General features: G+C 36.2%; 1 protein-coding gene across 1 annotated transcript in view; it reads right to left on the reverse strand.

Annotated features, from left to right (window-relative positions):
• Positions 1–827: 827 nt before the first annotated feature.
• The window catches only part of LOC145991076 (uncharacterized), a 58,241-nt gene continuing 40,349 nt past the window's right edge, over positions 828–18,719 (reverse strand). Inside the window, exons 4-5 of the mRNA XM_083126801.1 lie at positions 10,409–10,576; positions 828–1,191 (exon numbers count right to left, since the gene is read on the reverse strand). Coding sequence (XP_082982927.1) covers positions 976–1,191; positions 10,409–10,576 — 384 coding nt within the window. The 3' untranslated portion in view covers positions 828–975. The remainder of the gene's footprint in view (positions 1,192–10,408; positions 10,577–18,719) is intronic.

Raw genomic sequence — 18,719 nt, forward strand, 5'->3', positions numbered from 1 at the left:
ATTTGATTTAGTTTATTTTACTTCGCGTTTTGTGCCTCTTGGCTAATTTGCGAAGATGGGGATGATTGATGAAATGATGAAATTGATGAATGGACATTCACAAACAACCAAGCCCGACCAGGATTCGAACCCGGGACCCTCGGCGTCGCAGCGCGATGTGCTAACCACTCGGCCGTAATTGTGGAAATTAGTTAGAAGCCAGAGATCTTGTTTGCTGCAATCGGTTGTCATGTGGTTGCAACTCACTTCGCGAAACGTGGTGAAGCTTGGCAGTGCTTCCTGGATTGGCCAATTCTCCGGCAGTAGTTACATTGAGGAACAACAAGACTTAGTAAGATTTGTTAATGTAAAGAGAGATAGCTGAGCAGCTCATGTAGAGAAAAAGGGAATGAATTACTACATGAAACATTTCACAAAAGAAGAATCAATTGAGCAGCAAAAAGGGAACGTAAAATTAATATGTTTGATGGTGTCCCAATGATCTATCATTAATGATTGTTTGATTGAATTGTTTTATTTTAATTCTCTTTTTGTGCCATTTTTGGCGAATTTGCGAAGATTGGGATGAGTGGTGGTGTCATGAAATTGATGAATGGACACTCACAAACATCCATGCCAAGGCCGAGATTCGAACCCAGGATCCCTGGCGTCGTAGAGCGATGTGCTAACCACTCCGCTATGGAGGTCGGCTATCATCAATGAAAGTGAGAAGGTTGATATGAATGGCAAGTTATACAAATGCATTGAAGCTGCGAAAAACGAAAAGTTAGCATAGAGCTGTACGGAAAGTTGGTAAGTTAAGGTAATATTGAAAGGAGACACGTATATAAGTTATAAGTAGTATATTAACACCAGAATTTATTGATTCTATAGTTTTACAATTAACTTCTTGAGGGTTATTTCTTCATTTGTAACAAATATGTATGTGTACCAAAGATGTATGAATACAAATCAGATCAAAAAATTTCCAACGTATTAACCAGAACGTTGAATGTATAGCCCCTGGAAAGCTTCTTGATCCAGTGTTTGGTAAGGTCTAACTGTTGCCTTGATGTACTGACAACCTACTTCCTTGTTACCCAGATAGTAGTTCAGCTTAATGTTATAGTCTGATTCGTTGTTACTCACTAACTTCCAATTTGATTCTGGAGTCTCCAAAATATTGAAAAAACCATCAGAAAAGTACTCATCCTGAAAACAAGTGTAACATATTAATGTTTTTCTTTATATTATTAGCATTAAAGGCAACAAAAATATCATATACCCTTATGGGCAAATATAGTGAACAGGCTCGGTGACCGAAAAAAACTAAGCGTAGTCATTTGACCTCGTTACCAAAGTTTCCGGTTTCGAATCATGGATGTTCATTGTGAGTGTCCTTCATTAATGTTCAATGTTCGAGGATATTGTGAATGCCTTCTAACGTTCTGGCAATTCATTTCCTTTGAAAATCCTTATCCATTTAATAGCGAACAATGTATTAGGTTTCCTTTTACAGCGTCTCTCAAAAGTCTTACGACAAATACATTTTAAACTAGGCAACGCAACTTACATTAAGCGTTGGTGGGTTGTGTGCATAGTTAGGCTCAATTTCAGGGTTGCCACATGCACAATATATATTTATGAAATACGCGAAAGAAATAAAACCAAGTATTGTGGTATAAAACTACTTACAATAATGTGCATAAAATATTTATCAGGAACTTTAGTTTTCATCAAATGGACGTACCATCATTAATTTTGTTACTCAATAAATATTCATTTATTTACTTCTTTGACATATATTTCCTTGCAATGACTTTTGTTTTTACACAAATTTTAGCTCTTAACTACGCGTAATCTAGATGATGAATATTTGCTGTTTTATCTCTGATTTTATAGCGTCTTTTTACTATTTATGTAATAACAATATTTTTTAGTCAAGATAGAAAGAACAAAATAGTATTAACGTTGTCTTTCCTCAGTTTCCTAGTCTGTGGATACATACAACAATACTCCATACGCATCAGAGAAATTAATTACTAATTAATTTATTGTCATATTATATTATTACAAATAATTATATTAACGTATTAAGTAGAAACAATTTTATTATTATATTTCTGACACACTTGGCTCGGATTGGTTCCCCAAATTGTAAATGCGTGCCTAGAGATGTGAAGAGTTAGTATGACTCCGTAACTAGCCTTTGTTATTTTGTACTGGAATTATACAGGTATCGGTATCGGTGGGTATCGGTCATGATATCGGTATCGGCATTGGTATCGGCAAATGGTATAATCGGCTCTACTCTAATTCTTACACATTCCTTTAATTGAGTTAAAAAAATATATATATTGCTTTCATTTCTGTCATTGACGTAGACAGTGGAAGAAAGCGTGGGAAATGTCCTGAAATATTTTATAATCTTTCTATTAAATTTTATTATTTACATCCACCTTATGTTCAGATGGGTTAATCAGTTTATTAACAATCGTGATGTTTTCGTTTAATAGATAATATTTGTTTTTAAACAACGGAAGAACATTGGTCGAATTTCCTTTCTTGCTCTTTTGAGAAAATAGCGTAGCTTGCTCGCGTTCAAACGTGAGTCATGCTATTCAAGGCCGCTTCTTATCGCAAAACACTGTGCGTCGATGCACAACGTCTGCACCCAGCAAGTTACAAGTGACCAGAATCTAATTTTAAAGAGAATCTGAAGAAGGATAGATTTCATCAGAGTCCGCGAGGTGAGCACTAGCTCAACACTCCTTTAAGTTTAAGTTCCTGTAGGGCGCGAGCGGGGATGCTAGGATATGAAAGATGTAAGGGTAATCTTACAGAAAATCCGAAAATTATTGCGTAGTTGTTGGTTGCAAAATGAGGTCGGGAACAAATAATTTTCTCAAGTATCTATGCATGTTTTTCCGAGAAACCCAATTACAAAAACTCAGTGACTGGGAAGCACGCCATGAGGGAGTAGGCCCTAGAGACCATGCAAGTTATTAACTGTGGTAAAAAGAACAATTAAGAAGGATCTGTTCGAGTAGAGAGACAATGTCGAAAAATTATGATGTAGTTGGAGTACATTCCAGTCTTTATTTGTTTTAAGTACGCTTTATGCAGACTAAGGCTAATCGGAGCTCGACCTACAGTTTAAAGTGGCCACAGTGTGCCTCCGCCAGGTATCGAACCTTAGACTTCTTGATTTTAAGGCGGCGACGTTACACCTACGTCATTGGAGAAGTTTCGAAGTATTTGAATGTTTGTAAATAATGTAAGTTTTATTTCAACCTGCGGAATCCTCAAACTACCACCATAGAATGTGCGGAAGTGCCTGTTTTTTCGTTTCCGTTAAAATAAAAATTAACTGGAATATATATGTTCATTTACGCGGAATGGTAATTATAAAGAATGATAAATGGCCAAACATAAATTGGAACCTACTTAAAATGGACGTTCATGTAAGAATTGATCTGTGGTTTTATTAATGAGAAATAAAATGTGCACGTTGTAACTAATACGTAGAATATCTTTGTTTTGCGTTGTTGTATTTAATTTTCCTTTTATTACTTCCTTATAAATATTTCTCCTTTTATTAAACAAGAACATGGTAACATTATTTGCAATAGCAGTGTAAAATGGCTATAATTGTTTTGCAACAGAAATTTTCTAAAAAAAAAAAAAAGAAAATAAATGAATTGACACACGTTTAGAGAGATATTTCAACGTATAAGATCATGAATTATGATACTCTTGCCTACTGCTTCAAAAAGATTGACTATTTACATTCGTGGTAATTCAGGACATACTAATTTTACCTCTATTTCGCACTCGAGTACAATGCAAGGATACCTCTGCAATATCGAATAAAAATTTTTCATCATGCGCAATTCTCCATTAAATATTTGCGCCGATTCATACTACCTACGTTTTGTTTGTTGCAAACAAGTATTCTTTCCACATTACATGTAGGATGAGAGTTTTATCTGCATTTATGTTAGCTCCTTCTACCTACTTTCAGGAACGAAAGTTGTCAAACTGATGGTCATAGGTTCAAACTCCTCAGGTGGCAGAAAATTTTCGTAAGTTCTAGACATATCCCATTGTGTTCATTTTCCACGCCGTCTGAAACGTAATGATTCTGTTTGGAATTAACGACAGTGGGAGGAGAAATATTAAATAACAAAATTTGCACTTCAGCAAATTGAACAGTGGGGAAAAATTGGATAATTCTTATTAATGTGAAAATTACATTCACGTTTTTAGTATTATTATCGCAGGTAAGATCAAAGATCTTACGTGGAAAATTTTATCTATGAACTCAGCCAAAAGTCATATCGCACCGATGTAGTACATTCTCCGATACATTTTAAAATGTTTCATCAATTCTTGACGCTGAGACGATATTTTCTGAAAGTACCTTTTCTGTCTTCTCGTCTCCAGTCTCTTTTGCTCTTCTCTTCTCCTTCTCCTTCTTCTCTCCTCTCCTTCTCCTCTGCTTCTATATCATATCGCATTCCCTCCTGTTCTCGCCTCTTGTCTCCATCCCACTCTTCTCCATTCCTCCTATCTCCTGTCCTGATTTAGATTTGCGACTTTACTGCATTCTTCTACTCTCCTCTTTGTTGTTATATTTTTCTCTCTTTTACTCTACTCTCCTCTTCCCTCTTCTCGTCTAATCCTTTCTTCTCAAAACTCCTTTATTCCTCTCATATCATCTCGTTTTTCTCCTCTGTACTTCTGTTTGCACCATTTTCCTAATCTATCCTCACATCTTTTTCCTTTCTTCTCATTACTTCTCATATTAACTTCTGTCCACTATGTTCTTCCCTCCTTTACATTTCCTCTAACCTTTCGCTTTCTCTGTTCTCCTCTCCTTAGTTCCCTTTCGTTTCTTCCCTCCTCTTTTGCTTTGTGTAGACGATTCACCGATGAAATACTAGAAAATCGATTTTCTTTCTTTCAGAAAGTATTGTATTTCTCATTTTCAGGTCTTTATTCTCAGAAAATGTCTTTGCCTACCGAGGGATTTCACGAAAACTTTGAGTGTGTGGATTGATTGCATTCTTGAGGATGTGATGTGAGGATAGATTAGGAAAATGGTGCAAACAGAAGTACAGAGGAGGAAAACGAGATGATGTGAGAGGAATAGAGAAGTTTTGAGAACAAGGGATGAGACGAGAAAAGGGAAATTTAACACTGATATATTTTATAGTTTTATACCACAATACTTGGTTTTATTTATTTCAGTTTGGTTTTTTGGTTTGAGTTGGTGTTTTAAGTTCACTTTATGCACAGTAAGGCTAATCGGGACTGGACCTAAGGTTTAAAGTGGGATCCGAACCACTGTGCCATGTGCCTCCACCGGGTATCGAACCCGAGACCCCTTGATTACAAGGCGACGACGCTACCACTGCGCCAAATGGGAGGCCCTCATTTATTTCGGGTATTTAATAAATATATATTGTGCATGTTCCAACCCTGAAATTGAGCCTAACTCCTTGTGTAATTGAGTTGCCTAGTTGAAAATGTTTTCTTAAAACTATTGAGAGACGCTGTACATGGCATTATAGTCAGGGGCTTATTTGCCACTAGGCTATGCTAGGCTACAACCTAAGGGCTGAAAGTCAAGGTTACCGCATAAAGTACAGATGCTGAAGTATGAAAAGTGACAAAAGACCAATTACTATTAAAATTCCATAATATTGCGATAATAGCATAATAAAACAACATGTTAAATCCTTCTTACCGTTCTTGCTTATTTCATGAAAGAAGATAGAAGTTTCTAGCGTTTAAGTAGCTTCTTACATCATATTCAGAATTCTATATTAACCGGAGTGCTGGCAGACAGCTTGAAGAAACAAATGTAAACATTTTGAATACCAACAATTCAGTCAAGTGGTTGATGGTTCATATCAACATCCTTGTTTCTCAGTTCGCAGCCAGTGTCGTTACGGTAATGTGGTGGCACAACAATGCAATGGAAGTGCCAATTGCCAAGGCGACGTGACTTACTCACTTCGTCAGTTTGTATATCCAAATATACTACGGGCTATCACGTTACCAACGTGTAGACAATGAGGCAAATGCGAAGAAAAACGCACAACCGCTGATCGGTCTCACGGCAGATACTTAACTGGACGCGACGAACGTCTCGACGCTACTGTCAACTCAACCTCTTTCACAGCGAGCGTGGCTCTGCTCGTCTTAGCTACCTACCTGCGAGACTTACTATGGCCGTTACGAGCGCTTATTCACACATGAGGGTTGAACTTAGCTTTATGTAAGACGCAATTCATCTGCGTATATATATATATATATATATATATATATATGTGTGTTCATATAAATATAACTGTGTATTATTTCACTCTCCACTATAGCCTTTCAGTAACACACACACAGAGCTGCAAATTATGGTAATCCTAGCCTGCCTCTGTCTTCCAATACCTTATGATCAAATTTCACTTCGGCTAAAACTCAGACGGCTAAATAGGATACTCTGACCCCCTCTCAAGTACATGCTTGGTGAATAAAGCATTGAGAACTTAAGGGAGGTGTAAATGAATCATGAAATAAATTAACGACTTTTCTCAAATTTTTAAGATTGCCAACTGCATCTTCTGGGAGGTTACTTAGACCTTTTTTTTCATTCATTTTTATCCAGGAGATGGTTTATTTCCAATACATACGAAAGCTTACATTACACTCAGTTACAATTTACAATCCATGAATATCCTTAATTTTAAAAAAATACAGAATCCCCTGTTCGTTAATATTCGATTCGATGAATCCAGAATTCTAATTTGCTGCATGTCTCCATGAGAAAAATCCAAATATGTATATGTGCAGGGAATAGTTAGGTCTGTATGTGTGTCGCTAGGAGGAAGCCGTACCAGGGAAGAGAACCCTGTCGTTTTTGCAACCGTTGTTGTTGAGTTGATGTTTTAAGTCCACTTTATGCACAGTAAGGCTAATCGGTACTGGACCTACAGTTTTAAAGTGGGATCCGAACCACTTGTGCCTCCACCGGGTATCGAACCCGGGACCCCTTGATTGCAAGGCGACGACGCTACCACTGCGCCATGTTTTTGCAACCGTAGACGAAGCTTACGGCCTACCATTCAGTAGCAGACAAAAACTTAGTACGTCCCCTTTCCTACAGTATTGCGACCAAAGTGTGCCACGAGTATCGATGTCAATACCGGCAGGATTTAAGCAGAATAGAATCTATGGCTCCACTGAGTACTTGGGATCGAGAAACGTTAGTAGGCAGGGCTTGCATCAAGATACACGCCAATGATGACATTTTCCATTGAAAAACGAGAAAAATAGCATTACATGTCTAGTCTTGCTTCCTGGCCCAAATAAGTCGGCGTTGAATAAATTTTGAAGAATGCCAAAATGAAGTTCCAAGATCTGAAATTCTATCATTTATCCGTAACAATGAGAACATATGGGTCAATGACAAATACATGTCCAATAGGCAGGCGTCATTAACCTCAAAGGATTTCGGCCGATCCTAACCTGTCGTCCCATAACATTATAAATTTCGAAGTATAAATGTGCTTGGCGAAATACAGGTATCTTTATTCCCAAGTGTCATTAGATGTTTATATCGGAGAGCCGACGCTGATGGAATGCGTGCAAACTATTTTTTTTCTTTTTTTTTTTTTAATGACCGTTTAAGTGGTCAGGACATCAGCTTAATTGAGGCCTGCATCTTGGATTTACCTCATTTTCAGGCATCGATACTTTTCTTTATTACAAAAAATTTGGGGGTTACATCAACAATTTGGATTTCTCTCTGCGCCTGTCGCAAGAGAGGGCATTTCTTATGTTCCCCTTCCCAAGGTACAATAACACATAAATGGACAAAAGGACAACACATTGCGCCTTACGGCACCATGTCGTCGGCGAGTTGGGCAATAACTCGTCGGCGAGTCGAAGTGTCCGGTGCAGCCCGGATTTGTTGCAATCCCTGGAGTAATTGCAACAGTCCAGGAATCACGTCGGGTTTCGCCAGCTGCTGGAGGAGTTCCAAAAGTGACGCGTGATGAGAAGTCGAATGTGCAGCTGGGCGGGATGCCGGTCGAGGCGCTTGAGGACGTCGGTCTCTCTGGCTGGCTGCGGGCTTCTGATTGGTCGAACTTGAAGGAATTCTCGGACGATGTTCCCGGGCGGGTGTCTTCACGGGAACATCGCGTCGAATGGGCCGTGGTTCTGCTCGGCTTGGCTGGTTAGATCGGGTCTTGCGATCTTCTTTCACTTTTTTGAATAGGGCACATCCCCTATAACTAGCATAATGTTGGAGTCCACAATTGGCACATCTCGGTTGAGTTTCCAGATCCTTCTCCGGACAGTCGGCAAACTTGTGAGGCCCCGCACACTTGACGCATCGGGGAATGGCATAGCAGTGCCGCTGCCCGTGCCCGACCCGCTGGCACGCGTGGCACTGTAGTATCATCTGAGAGCGATACTTCTCTACTCTGGTCAAATAGGGGCTGATTTCTGAGACTTGGAAAATCTGTCGAGACTTCGTATCTTTAGGTAGGACTACCATTATTAGAGGTAATGGTAGTCTGGTCGTCTTAGGATTCTGCTCCTTGGTTGTAGACTTCTTCTTAGTGCGGTCTGGAACGTTCAATTGGCTAATACTATGGACTGTGAAGCCAAGATTACCCGTCAAATAGTTTTGAGTTTTCGTGAGATCTATATCGATCGGGAGGTCTCTGAAGATTACTTTTAGTTTCGCCTTTGCGGATGAACCGTAGGCGAATCCAATGTTGTTGGTTCGAAGGTAATCACAGATTAGTGTGAAATCCTTCTGGTCGCACGGAGTTAGTCGACAACACCCTCTAGTGTATCGATATTGAGTTCTGTTCTCGGTGAGCTGGCGAATCTTGTCGGATATCGCTACAGTATTTGTATTGAAAATTGAAATGCAGGGAGGTCTGCGTGTCGAAGTTGAAGCTGAAGAAACTGGTACGTTTCTTCGTGTCGAACCGCTGGGCTGCGACGCGGGCTGGCTGTCGCTGTCGTGTTCGCTACTGGTAGTATCCTCATCATATTCTGCTGCTTCTTTTGGTCCTTTCTTACGGGGTCTCGTCTTTTGGTTCCCCCTATCCATGCTCTGGGGAAAACCAGGAACAGGCGTGTCCACGCTACCTCTGCTGGGCTGTGCGGACGAGGTCTGCTACGGCCTCGTGCCTGTCATTTCTGCAGTGCACGTACGTGGATTCGAAAGATGAGAATGGACCGCGTGCAAACTAAACTCCGCATCTACTTATATACCTTTCCAATCGATGCTCACTTGTTAAGCATTACGTAATTTGCACAGCGCGACTCGCGACATTTCCAAAAACTAAATACTCATCAATGTCTATAATTAACTAATTTCCACGTTGCAGCAAAACCAAATAAAATTGTATAAGGGGAACGATTCATCTCTGTTAATAAAGACTAAACTCGAATTATTGCCCGTTGCAACTTGAACATTATTAAATACATTAAACTTAAAAAACAGATTCGATCTTCCCATTGTTGCTAAACGAAATCTATGTCAATCTAAATCATAAACATTTTTCTGCAGTGAAAGAACACAGATTTACATATCCAATATTAAAGATTCGGTCAGAAAATTAACATATGGTTTATTACATTAGGCCGCGTTTACACTTATTGTTGCAATAAAGGAAATATTAGTGGATTATAAGCCTAGTAATAATCTTTCTATTTATCAAAAAATATGAAATATAAAAGATTACAAATACGAAATATTAATAATCAAATAATAAGAACCAACTAATATAATCCAGAATAATTAACGGCACATGGATATGAGCCGTGAGGTTCATATCACTGGTATCGGTCTCTTTTCCATTGGTGAGTATGAGGTATTTGTATTGTGGGGCGAAATTTAGAGTGCAATTTGTGTATACAAAAGAAAATTACAAAAAGAAAACATGTTTCGGAAATTCTAAAGAAAGTACCTATTTTTTTTCTGTTGGAAAGTCTGATTTGTTCAAATCGACTTCGAGTGTCTCATTCATTACTATGCTGCCACTAAAGCCGAAAGGAAACATTTTTGGTGAATATTCTGTTGTTTTGTATTGTTTTATCGAAGATTAATTAATAATTGTTAATCAGATGTGTCTATAATTGAAAGTTTACAAATGTTATGAATACAGAGCATGCAATTAGTGAAAGTGCAATACCGTGATAACAAAATTGTTAATGACTATGATGATGATGATGATGATGAAGTGATGATAATGTCAGATGGCCAAAAACAAAGGATAGCTTAGGAGCATACATTTCATAAATCCCCCTTATTATAGTAATAATTTTAAAATAGATATAAGTTAAGTGTTATGAATGAATGTTTAGATCTAAAATTATAATGTCAGGTATAAGACACACATACCTTTGGAAAAGGACAGGTCGTTTTTTCAATATCGAGGTTTTGAAAAATTAAGGAATATATTTTGTCTTCTTTCAACAGTTTGTTGCATGCATTTTCAATCCAGAAGTCAGGTTGAGTTTTGCAGTCCTCTGTGGAATTACGCGGACACGTCTCTACCCCAATTTTAACCTGAAAATATTTTTTGAGTCAAGAAATTAATGAACGCAATGAAGTTCAAGTAAAGCAGAATACCATTAATTTCAAGGATTAATACAAGATAATGGTATATATATATATTGAGAAAAAGAAATAAAAATAAAAACATGAAAAGGATTACATAGGATTATATACACGTATATACTATGTGTAGATAATGAAAAAAAAAAACAGATTTACATATAAATTGTTGAGCATAGGTATCTAAATTTGTTGCTTTTGTTTTGGTCACACACACACACACACACACACACACACACACACACACACACACACACACACACACACACATATATATATATATATATATATATATATATATATACACTCAGTAATCTGGAACAATGAAAAATATAATAGTAATAATGAAGTAAAATAAAATAATGAAATTATAAGATTTATATGCACACAGTTGTGAAATGTTAGTGAGTATTTTTTTTTATGAATGAATCCGCCTAGAATAAAACATGTATGAAAATGCTACATATGAGAACATGAAAGGGAAGTAAGTCCATAGAGATTTATCCAAGGAAAGTGTCAGATTTACATTAATTTCCAAGATATTACTTCATATTCGAGTTTCAGACAGAGTGCACTTCAAGTGAAATATTTGCAAGTTGCCATACATCATTCGAAAATGACTGCACGTTGACGCGAAGCTTCCAAACTGCGATTAGGGATAATGAGAAAATTGCAGACAAGATAATTCCAGATTTATTGACTGGAGAGAGAGACAGAGATGTGTGTAAAATCGACACAAGTGCGAGACTAAATTTGCGAGCCTCGCATTTAGATCGAGACCAAAGTGTATATACACACACACACACACACATACACTTATATATATATATACGTAATGCATAGCAATTACTTTTGCATTTGCCGTTTATTCAGACATAGAAATAGTTATATTGATTTCTAGGCAAGTTACTTTATCGTAGTAATTACAACAGGAATAGTAGAGATAGTTGATCGGTTCAAAGTCACACTTGGTACGAGGCCTATTATTTTTATTAATTTAAGCACAATGGAAAACCTATTTGATGATGTTTTTTATCGATTTTATACTATAGCAAATCTGTGATTTTTCACCTCACACTTCGTACGAGACCTATTATTTTTATTAATTTAACAACAATGGAAAACCTATTTTGACGATGTTTTTGTTGATTTTATACTATTGCAAATTTGTGATTTTTCACCTCACACTTGGTACAAGTGCCATAATTTCTTACGAGTTAAAGAACGTAACACCCACACACCGACCCACGCACACCCACGCACACCTACACAAATTTACTTCCGGTCTACTTCCGGTCTACTTCTATTGCATCATGTTGCGCAACACGTTATTACGCAACATTGCAATGGCTCGTAAGGGTAAATTATTGCATCATGTTGCGCAACAAGTTATTACGCAATATTATGATGACCCTGTATCTGACATGTTGTTTTCTGATTGGTTGGTTATGACGTAATGGGATGACGTGGTGTCTTTTGATTGGTTGGTTATGACGTAATGCGATGATGTATTTTTTTCTGATTGGTTGGATTATGACGTAATGCGATAATGTGGTGTCTTCAGATTGGCGCACTGTTTCGGATGTTTTCTATGCGGTCCGCACTTAGGTTATTTAAAGAGTTTTCGTATTACAGATCAGTCAGTATCGTGAGTGTGTTTGAAGAGTGCGGACGTATTGTTGCAGTGCTCCTCATAATTGTTTTGTTAAAAGTTAAGTATTTAAGTATTTAAGTCTCCGGAAATTCTGTATAAATAACATAGCTGAAAATTTTATCGTAATAGCTACAATTATTTTATTTTGAAGGTGGTTCAAGTTGTTTTTCACACAGATTGAATTTGTATAAATTTGTATTTGTATTGAATTTTGTATTTTTTTCCGAGAAAATTTATATATAAATACCAGAGCTGAAAAAAATATTATAATTATAACTATTGTCTTTTAAGTTACATTCTATCAATTATCGTAAGTTTAAAAGTGTTTTTTTCTAGTAAATTGAATTTTGTTGAATTTTGACTTGATTGTGCGTCTTATTGTTATTTACTTAAAGCATATTAAAAAAATGTCATCTACTAATTTTATCGAATGTGTTATTTGTGGGAAATTCATCTCCAAAACTAATATTAGCAAGCATAGGGCAAGATGTAGCGAAACAGGTTCCACAATAAATCGTTCGTTACCTACTGAGCCTTGTACTCAATGTGGAAAAATAATTAGCATTGCACATTTAAGTAAACACATTAAAATTTGCAAAGCATCAACCGGGCATGGAACATTGAAAAGAAAAATTGATCATCCTGAAGCTGAAGCTTCTACTTCCAAAGAAATTAAGATGTCTAATGACCAAAAGCCGATTAGATCTGCATTCAACAACCAACTCCAGGATTTTCTTTTTACTTCGAAACCAGGCTGGGATATTTCTAGTTTTTTGAGTGAAATTAAAACATCTATCATAAATATTTTGAAAAATAAACTGGAAAATAACTCTATAAAAGTATATGTTGATCTAATGTGTAAATATGAGAAAACTGATGGTACAAGAAATTTTTTTTTTCTTCAGAAAACGAAAAACCAAGTTCTTTATTTGGCAGACATTGATAATTTGAATGTTTTTTATTCTAATCTTACTATTGAATTGATTAGGAAACATGATGAATTCGAGGCTAAGGGATCAGGTTGGTCTTTATGTGGAAGTCCTCACAGATTAATCGCTTATGTAAACAAATTTACACCTTTTTCTGCTTAGAGCTATGTTCCACTTCCGGTAGAAATTCAGCATAAGAGAGCCGTGCTGAACATTCATAACACCGACAATAAGTGTTTTATGTGGTGCATTTTAGCAGCGCTTCACCCGATTCATTGTTCAAATAATCCGGAACGGGTTAGTCACTATAAGAAATATATCGATGAGATTGAATATGCTATGACAGGCATCGAATACCCTGTTGCTATTTCTAACATAACAAAATTTGAAAACAGGGCACGAAATGGAGAAGGAAAACGATTAGCTATAAATGTATATTCGTATGCTTCAGTTAAGCATTTTGTGCATCCTGTTAGGATAACAAATATTGTTGATGACGAAGCCATGGAAATCAATCTGCTTCTTATTGCTGACGATAATGTTTATCAATACACGCTAATTCGTTCACTCTCCCGCTTAGTCAGAAGCCAAACAACCAAGCTTGAAGCACATATCGAAGATTGTCGAAGGTGTTTAACTGTATTCGACAATCGTAACCAACGTAATTACCAACATTTCCAAAATCAAGAAATTGCCAAACAAAAACTTGCTGAACATAAAGTCTACTGTGGAGTCAACAGACCGGCTCGCATGTTGATGCCCAAAGCAAATGAATTCGAAGAATTGAAAATGCACAAGGCTTTGTTGGAACATCCGGCCATCATCATTGCAGACTTTGAGGCTTTTCTCAAACCATTGTCCTATTGCGATCCAGATCCCGAATTTTCTTCCACAACACCGTACCAGTTTCATGATCAAAATAGTTTTGGTTATTTTGTTGTTTGGCAGGATAGGATAGATAAACCATATATATATCGCGGACCGAATGTTATTGAACTTTTTTTAAAAAAGATGGTGGAGGAGGTTGAGAAAATTGGCAGTCTCTTATGTCAATCGAAATCAATGCTTCCATTATTTGGTTTGAGTTGCTGTTTTAAGTCCACTTTATGCACAGTAAGGCTAATCGGGACTGGACCTACAGTTTAAAGTGGGATCCGAACCACTTGTGCTTGCACCGGCTATCGAACCCCGGACACGTTGATTACAAGGCAAAGACGCTACCACTGCACCATGGGGGAGGCCCAAATGCTTCCATTATCTAGCGATGAACTTCAATCTTAAAATAACATTGAAACGTGTCCGGTGTGTGATCAACATTTTACGGATGAGAATCGGAAAGTATTTTACCATAATCATTTCACCGGAAACTATATTAGTGGAATCTGTAACACCTGCAACCTCAAGATCCAGAAGCCCAAACGCTCAAAACGTAGAGCGTTATATTTCTATAAGTAAGAAAGTTAAGATTCCAGGAACGAATGAAATCATAGAGATGAGGTTTCTAGATTCTTTTAGATTCCTATAGGCAAGTCTCGATGCTTTAGCGAGTAAACTTACTGACGAACAATTTAAAATTACAAAAGCTAGTTTTCCCAACATACACCTAGAACTGATTAAACGTAAAGACATTTATCCTTACGAATATGTAACCGATGAATATAAATTTGACGATGACACTCTCCCACCTCAAAAAGAATTCTTCAGTCAACTGAAAAAACTGGAATTACGAATGAAGAACACGAACATGCGAAATTAATATGGAAGGAATTGAGATGCAATACTCTCGGCGATTGTCACGATGCATATCTCAAATTAGACGTAACAATACTTGCTGATGTTTTCCAAGTGTTTAGAAAAACAGCAATAAATATTTATAAATTAGATCGAGCATACTTCTACAGTCTTCATGGTTTGGCATGGTCTGTTATGTTGCTCCAGACAAGGATCAAGTTGGAATTGATATCGGACGTGGAAATGTTACTTTTTATAGAAAGGGGGATACATGGGGGGATGGTGCAATGCTCGCAGAGACATGCAAAAGCAAACAATATTCACATGTCTGGGAAGCAATACGATGTAAATCGACCATCGAATTACATATTTTACGCTGACGTAAACATTCTCTACGGATTCGCAATGATACAAAAACTTCCATACGGAGGATTCGAGTGGATAGATCCTATTTCAATTGATATTAATCATTTCGACGATTGTGAATTTGGTCTGTTCATCGAGGTAGACATTGAATTTCCAAATAATTTAGATGATATTTTTTCCGATTTAACTACGGCTCCCGAAATTAAATGTCCACCTGATTCTAATCAAAGCAAGCTTATGTTAACTCTAGAGAGAAAAAGAGATATGTCGTTCACTACAAGAATCTCCAGTTTTTGATTGGGAAGGGTGTTCAGGTAGTAAATGTAAGAAGAATTCTCAAGTTCAAATACTCTTCATGGTTAAAATCTTATATTGAGACCACACGAGATACAGAACAGCTGCTTTTTCAGAATTAGATAAAGATTTTTATAAACTAATGAATAATTCCGTTTATGGAAAAACGATGGAGAATGTTAGAAAGCATATAGACATAAAATACAATAAATGTAGAAAATTAGTATCTGATCCTGGATTCAAATCGCGAAAAATTTTCAACGAGAATTTAACACTTTTTAATCTAGATATAAAATTAATAAAATTCAGAAAACCTATTTACGTTGGTGCAACAGTTTTCGACTTGTCAAAACTGTACATGTTCGAATTTCATTATAATATTATGAAACCCTTCTATAATGATAAGCTGTCAATTTTGTACATGGACACTGATAGTTTTATTTATAACATACAAACACCTAACCTCTAAGATCTTAAATATCCTTCCATGCTTGGGTATTTCGACACTTCTTCCTATCCTCAACCCAACAGATTTGGAATTCCTTCCCACAACAAGAAGGTTCTCGGCAAGTTCAAATATGAGTGTAACGGTGATATTATTGTTGAGTTTGCTGGTTTGCGTTCGAAGATTTATACATTCAGAACAGAGAGCAGCGTCACGAAGAAAGCAAAAGGAACGTGCAAAGATACCGTGGAAAACAAACTAACATTCCAGGATTATATTGATTACCTTTCTTCACAGTCAAGGATACTTTGAGAGGATAATAGAATACAAATCTCAAACCATGAGATTACAACGAATAAAATAAAAAAGTAGCCCTGGATTCACACTACGACAAGAGGTGTATTCTCGAGTGTGGAATCCATACTTTGCCTTGGGGACACTTTAGTTTAGAAGTTAATAATAATTGCACTCAACACATGTGAAAAAAAATAAACCTAACATCAAACCACAATTTTGAAAATAACAAAAAAATCTACACGTAGTCTATTTTTTTATACATTTTATTGAGTCTAAGACTTTAAAGTAAATAAAAAAAATTATTCTCTCCTATTAAAATTTTTCTAACACACTTTCATTTTTTACATCATAAATATATGATTTCTCCACAATTAAAATTGCACTGCATATTGTATTTTCAGGTAGAATTTCATGAAATTCACATACCAATTTAAAATTAGTTCGATCATTTATAACTACCAATTTTCTTTTTGAGGCATTGATTAAAAACATTGATCTGTGAATTATGAACACATCTGGATTATAATACATGTCTATGTTACCTTCAGTTACTCTTTTAAATGCACTATATGCTACATATAATTTTAAATAATCTTGTTCTGTAATGTTTAAATTGTAATTTTCACGAGGAAATACTTCATTTCTGCCATTCTTCAGATACACATTTTTAACTTTACAATTATCAAACTGGCTGCTATCTTTTTTTCTGATTGTCACCTCTCCCTGTTTGAAACAGCACAGCTACAAAATATGGCATGTCCTATTGCAAAGATTGGAACTGATTAGTAAGGTCAAATTCAAACAATTTACCCTCCACTGACCTCTGAATGCATTGATAAGTATAAAATTGAATCGGAATTTGGGGATTTTTCAAAATGTTGGCTTGTATTTGAAAGCAAAATTCGATTCATATTCAACTGTAGGCATTCGCAACTCCATAGACTGGATCACACATTTCGCAGCTTCGTGTAAACTAGCCTTATTAGCTGTTCCATCTGCATTTAAAGTTCTGTATCTCATGATAGCATTATGATCATTTTGCGAAATATGACACTCAAACCACCTTTCCACATAATTTCTTTATAATTAGAGAAAAATCCAAATAGCAATCTCATGGGGAACAGTACTGTGTGACTTGTTGCTTGAATTTTTGTTCCAGCTTCGAACCCACCAACTTTATAATATGCACTCTCTGATTTGGACAACTTCAATGTTCCCACTGTAGTGGATGTAATTCCAGGGCAATCAATCCTGTCAATCACTGTACCATGCTTTCTGACTTCAATTTGAGAAAATAAGAATGGAACAAAATTATCTATACGTTTTATATTAGCCCCAGGGAGGGGATATTTTTCACTATTACTTTGTTTTACAATATCAAATTTTATATACAGATCAGATCTATGTGGATGGATGAACCCATCCCCTACCGTGATATCATACTGTATCTCTTTATTGGGCTGATTCAAATTTGCAAATGTCCTCCTGTTTGGAGGAAAGGATTGTAATTCATAACTCTCAATATTTTCCATCTTGGTATTTATTTATATATTTTAAATATTAATTTCTATTATCGCAGTGCTATTAGCACCGACAAAATCGATGATTTAATTTTTCTCATTCGTAATTGTTATCTCTATGTAATTAACTTTATGAACAGAAACAGATAAATAGACTGCTGGGATTGGGGAATAGAAGATAGGTTCCATAAATTCCGAATTCGGTTTAAATGTAGCAATGATACCTGTCTCCTTGCGACTGCCAATCGAATTTTCTTCTGCTTTGATAATCATACCTTTGGCAATGTTAAAGTGAATATTCAATGTCTCTACAGCTATGAATTTCAGTATAAATTTACCTATGTGTCTAACACCTGGTTCTAATTTGCTATTGTTCTCGAATCCTAAAAGTTCTCCCATGGTAGATAAGTCTATTGTTTCATTGGTAGTTACAATTTCTACTCTGTGTGTTACGGAATTTTGAGAAAGCAAGACAGTAGTTGGAAGTTCAAATTGTAAAGTAGATAAGTTATACTGTCCAGGAGGAATAATTATTTTTTTATTACCTACTAATATAGTATTGTTGTAGGTAGTTACATTCGGTATCATATACATACTGTAGAATGCTCTCAGAGCTATGGATTTTGGATAGATAATATCATCGTGAAGATGTAGTTTCAAAACCGAAGTCTCGCTGGAGAGATGAAAAATTCCCACATTTATTATATAATACAGCTTTTTGAAAATCTTTTAATTTGATGTTTGGTATTTTATTTAAAATTCTGAGCATCGTAATACAAACATGACCACATATAATTTGTTCGAAATCTTGAATACGATCGTCGTTGTAATAAATTTTAACATGTTTCAAGTAACGAAT

The sequence above is a fragment of the Lepisma saccharinum genome, chromosome 1 (genome assembly GCF_977018435.1).
Source record: "Lepisma saccharinum chromosome 1, izLepSacc3.1, whole genome shotgun sequence".
Lineage (NCBI taxonomy): Eukaryota > Metazoa > Arthropoda > Insecta > Zygentoma > Lepismatidae > Lepisma > Lepisma saccharinum.